We start from the raw sequence: 5,426 nt of genomic DNA, 5'->3' as shown, positions 1-5,426 counted from the left end.
AAAATGGCTGTTTTAAATTACATTGGTGGCTGTAATTCAGAGCCGGAAAACAAGATTTATACCCTTTACACTGCGGACACTCAAAGCCTACACATGGAGGCGTCGATTGCGTTAGTAACAGTTTCCGCAGGGGTGCATAATGTAATAAAAAACCACACGGAATTATGATTAAATATGAATGTCTGAATGGAAATGATTCATTTGCAGTACAAATACGCTCATGTATTTTGTATTCCATTGTTATAACCTAATTTAAAAATAAAAAAATCCCTATCGACTATGGATTATGTCATCTGTCTGGGGAGCAACTTCTCTGGTGACAGAAGTTAAAGATCTTCACATAGTAGAGAAAGATTTGGAGTGGAGCTGCATGGGTGCTCTTTGATATCACAGCATCTACCCAAATCACTTCGAAATCATTTTAGGTTGGAGCAGCTGTGTCCATGGTAGCTCATGCATGCTCAAGGAATGACACACACACACAATTCATTTGTTGCATTGTTGTTTATAGGCAGAATGGCAACATGTTGATCCATATATCTCTTTTATTGTCTACATGTGCCTGCAGTGTTTTTGGATACACCATTGCTACTGCCAGAACCAGCACCTGACTCTAGACACAATAGTGTGCACATGGTTCTCTTTCTTTTTTTTACCTGCAAAGTTTAGGGTCAATTCCTCCAACAATATCACCAATTCAAGGGAATTGATTCAGGCCTATATCTGGCTGGTAAACATAGACCATTCATTCAACTAGGCCACTGGGCTGTTCAATTCCGGTCCTGGTGGACCAAAATGCTTCTGTTTTTTATTGCACTCACCTGGTGTCCCAGGTCTGAATCGGTCCCTGATGAGAAAGAGAAGATGAAACCCAGAAGTGATTTGGCCCTCCAGGACCAACATTGAATAGCCCTGATCGCGGCATTGCTCCAATCAAAGACTTGAAACTCAGCCCTTCTCCTGAGCTGAAATTGCCTCCCAATCAATCATTTCTGGATTTTCTTAATCACCAGCCAAGACAGCAGTCAACCCTGTCGACTTTGTGACAAACAGTACCTACTGGGCCATGAAAAGTATTCCATTCATACTACCATTACAATTGGTTAACGGCATTTTCACAGTCACGTTTACATTAAAATAATTCTTAATATGCAAAATGACCGACAATAATATGAGCATCCTACTCACTACACATACAACAAACAAAACAGGTAAACATGGATTAGGTTCCATCCACCTAGGTTCTGAGCAACACATAGTTTCCCAATCCTAGTCCTGGGGATTGGGAAACGTTTAGTTTCTTTGCCCTAGCATTGACACACTTGACTCAAGGTTGAATCAGGTGTGTTAGTGCCAGGGCAAGAACACTTTTTGTTGCACCTGTTTTGGGTCCCCAGAACCAGGATTGAAAAACACTGACATATACATTAAACTAGTGCTGCTGGGTCAGCTGGAGTGGGCACCTACAGACAGAGATGTATAGATAATGATGAGATACTCATGCCCCCCCCAAACAATTGGAGTTGTTGTCCCAAAGGCGGGAAGGCAGGCGACAAGCGTAGGGCCAAAATAAGCCCATAGAAATGCATTGGCTTGTTTTGGAAAGATTTTGGCGTCAGTGAAACGTTGTGCTTCGCCTCTTCCTCTCTGCTATAGATGATGCCATTCTGGGGAACTTAAAGGAGCCCCCCCAAAGGAAGTTGCCGCAATCATCAACAAATAGGGCACTGACAGCAAGCAGTCTGTCTTGCTAACATTATCTAGCTAGTCATCTTGCTAACCTTATCTTGCTAGTTAATGTTACTCGTTGCTTTTTTGTTTTTTTACTACACCAGTAGCCAGCTACTGTAGATCTATGGCTGGTTCTGGAGCTGGATTTGTCATAAGCATTGATTCAGGGAAAACTCCGCCACAGATGGAAAACACTGGCCTATCTTTGACACCGCCATCTATCGTTATCTCCAAAGTTTTGGCATCTTCCACAAATTATGGCCTCAACTCCACCATAAAAATAATTAGAGAGAATAATATGAAGCTCCTGTAATATTTATAACGACTGCTGATATGCGTTTTCGACATTGTCGTGCAACCTTTGGTACAGTAGGCAGGCTTGCTGGCAGGTTTTGGCTGGGGCACAGCAAAGCGAAGTCATCTTATGGTTCTCACAGGGGAATTGAAATGATAGGCTACTATGACTTTACTTACATTAACTATAAATTCCTTTACATTTTCTTTCGTTGGTGCCTTTTCATGATCTGAATAAACACTTGTGGTTTCTAGCTAACCTTCCATCAATCAAAACAGTGGAGCCTGTAGTGAAGCAAAAACTTTAGTTGTCAAAACCATTCAGAAACGGGGGGGAAGCGGGTTTGCAAAACGCCATCATATCACACATTTATACCATTTATAAAAAAAATATATATAAAAAAAAATATATACTTTTAATACAGACTATCAAAAAAATAAGTAAACGTTTACAAATGATCCAATCGCGAAGAAGAATAACTTTGCAGCGGTTTCTGATGAATTAACAATGCCATGCTGGTAACATTGACATAAAACCCAGCCCTGAAACAAAAGGTAGGCTCTGGCCATTGTCTTTCAACTAAAAAAACTGGATTTCTACTGGTGAGGGTGTTTAAAAACAAAACTGAATCTCGCTCGTAATCAAAAAGCAACTCAGAGTAGCTGTGCTGATCTAGGATCCATCCCTGTCCATATACTCTTATTAATTAGGATATAAAAAGGAAAAAGTGTCCCGACATCAACACTCCTAATCTGAGATGCTTTATGAATACGAGCCCTGTGGAGATGATCCCAAAAATTAAGAAGATATCCTGGACAGGATTTGGATCAATTACATTTCAATAAAGTCAATTCAAAAGTGATTTTTTATTAAAATAGAAAAACAGAACATTTGATTAAATAACTGTTTCTCCTTCTCTTATGTATAGAGAAATCATTGAAAAATCTAATTCAATTGTTTTTAAATCACTGAATTTGAATTTACTTCCTGAATGGATTGAAATGGAATAGACCCCAACCCCTGATATCTTATCCTAATGGTTGATGTTCACTGCAGCCGACCCATTCCGTTAGTGATCTACATTCACGTGAGAACAGAGTTAAACCAAAATTACAAGTCAGTCCCGCTTCTTTAATCTTCCACTGCTTCTCCTATAGATGTATTTTTAACTAGGGAAGTCTTTTTGAGGCCAACTTAAAATGACTTTTCAATCAAACATTACAACTCTTTCCAACAGTAGTTCACAATCAAGATAAAATAGAAAAGAAAGCCATAATGGTGCATTCACAAAGAAAGAAAAATGTGGGGATTCCCTTCTCTTTTTGTGGAGATTTTTCTCTCACTTCCCCATCCATTCTTCCCTAGCTCTCTGCCTCATCCTTGTTAGTTCCCTTGCTTCCTATTGCACTTCTCCATCTCTTCAACCCTCTCTCCCTCCATCCACCTTTCCATCACACCGAATCTCTTAGGGCTTTCTTTATACACAACCATGCTCAATATAATATTATCCCACTATCAAAAAACAAAGCAAACCCCTACCCCCATCCCACCCCATAGTCCCTTCTTTCCCTGTAAGTGTTCACTGCTGTTTCTTATCCTGGGCCTGTGAGTTCTCCGTCTTAGCTGGGGTAAGCACAGAGAGGAGGTCCAATAGAGCCCGACTGATCTGGGCCCCGAACCGGTGGGAGTCCTGAGAGAGACAAATAGGAGATACAATGATTTGACTTGGTTTATTTCTGGGAGAAATATGATGGACAAATATGGAGAGAGAGAGACATATTTCAATGTGGCTTTACTTATTGGGAGTGGGGGTTAAAGACTTGTACACACAGAAGGGAGGGATAGATACAGTAGACAGAGAAATTGAGATGAGAGGGAGGTGGGGGTCTTTAAAAAGGGCACATTCATAATGTTCAGCTGGCCATGCATGATTTGTGTCGGTTTAAAAGAGAGACAAAAATGTACCGCTTGTTTCCATTTGCTATATGCACGTTAACATCTGTCACCAATACATGTGAGTGTATAACACGCACTAACCGTCTCAGAGAAGGAGTGCTTGCAGGATACATGGTAGTTGATCATGTCCTCTCCTACGATAATGTACGACACTCCGTAGCCATCGTCTGCCACCTGGAACAGAGGTAAGAAGTGGGAAAAGTAGCAAAAAGGGTGTGTGTGTCTGCGTAGGGGTGTGTGTACTCACAGGGCCAAAGCTTCCGCAGGTAGTTGAAGTCTGGGTAGAGGTGTGTGTGTGTGTGTGTGTGTGTGTGTGTGCCTGCGTCGTGGTGTGTGTTTACTCACAGGGCCAAAGCCTCCCCCCAGAGATATAAAGTCTGGGTGGTTCTTCATGTCAAACAGCTCCAACTGCTGAACCGGAGTCTGACTGGTGGAGAGGCGCCAGGGCTCTGACAGCACCTAGATGGACAGACACACAGAAGGATCTAGGTGTTGTCGGCGCCCTAGCAGACGCTTTTAACCAAAGCGACTTAGTCACGCGTGTATACATTTTATTTTATTTTTTAAGTATGGGTGGTCCGAGAATTGAACTCACTATCTTATTTCAGACGGGACAGGATATTAACAGAGCCTGACACACAAACACCAGGGCCTGATTAATGCAGGGGCTTACAGGGGCTGAAGTTAAGGAACCTCTTTACTTGGCAATTTGACTGTTAAGCTCAAGGGTACACAAGCAATACACTAGCCAGTCCTGAATTGAATGGGAACTGCCATCTATGGATTATATTTCTATGGTTGTTTGGATCTGTCAAGTTTACCTTTCTCAAACGTTCAATTACAATGTGGAGAAAAAAAAACACATTTTGAAAAGTAAATGCCTACTGCTGAAAAGAGAAACATAACTTGTCTGTGGAACCAATAGAATTATTTTTCTTTTTCTCAACAACTTCCAATTTTGAGCAAATAGCAGACCTGTTTTTCAAAGTGGCATATCTCGAGATAGACTAATGCCTCGTCGAGCACAGAGCCATCACCGGTAAGGAGCCTTCATCTTCATCATTGGGTGAGTCAGTGCTACTGGAAAGTTTCCTTAGTAGCCTAATGTAGCCTAGTGGAATCGGAAAGTATTCAGACCCCGTCACTTTTTCCAGGTTATATTATGTTTACAGCCATGTTCTAAAATGGATTAAATTTGTTGTTTTCCTCATCAATCACACACAATACCCCATAATGACAAAGCAAAAATCCAGTTTAGAAATTTTAGCAAATGCATTACAAATAAAATATTAGAAATTTACATAAGTATTCAGACCGTTTGCTATGAGACTCAAAATTGAGCTCAGGTGCATCCTGTTTCCATTGATCATCCTTGAGACGTTTCCAGAACTTGATTGGAGTTCACTTGTTGTAAATTCAATTGATTGGACATGATTTGGAAAGG

At 40.9% G+C, this 5,426-nt stretch overlaps 1 protein-coding gene across 2 annotated transcripts in view; it reads right to left on the bottom strand.

Moving 5' to 3' along the window:
* Positions 1 to 2,316: 2,316 nt before the first annotated feature.
* cpt1a2b (carnitine palmitoyltransferase 1A2b) overlaps positions 2,317 to 5,426 on the bottom strand; it is a 51,090-nt gene continuing 47,980 nt past the window's right edge. For both annotated transcript variants that reach the window (XM_046303523.1, XM_046303524.1), the window contains exons 17-19: positions 4,328 to 4,441; positions 4,064 to 4,156; positions 2,317 to 3,716 (exon numbers count right to left, since the gene is read on the bottom strand). In XM_046303523.1, the coding sequence (XP_046159479.1) occupies positions 3,606 to 3,716; positions 4,064 to 4,156; positions 4,328 to 4,441 (318 nt within the window). In that variant the 3' untranslated portion in view covers positions 2,317 to 3,605. The remainder of the gene's footprint in view (positions 3,717 to 4,063; positions 4,157 to 4,327; positions 4,442 to 5,426) is intronic.

This window comes from Oncorhynchus gorbuscha, linkage group LG16, assembly GCF_021184085.1.
Source record: "Oncorhynchus gorbuscha isolate QuinsamMale2020 ecotype Even-year linkage group LG16, OgorEven_v1.0, whole genome shotgun sequence".
Classification (NCBI taxonomy): Eukaryota; Metazoa; Chordata; class Actinopteri; order Salmoniformes; family Salmonidae; genus Oncorhynchus; species Oncorhynchus gorbuscha.
Note: the sequence above shows the minus strand (reverse complement) of the source record. Positions and strands in the feature narration are given on the sequence as shown.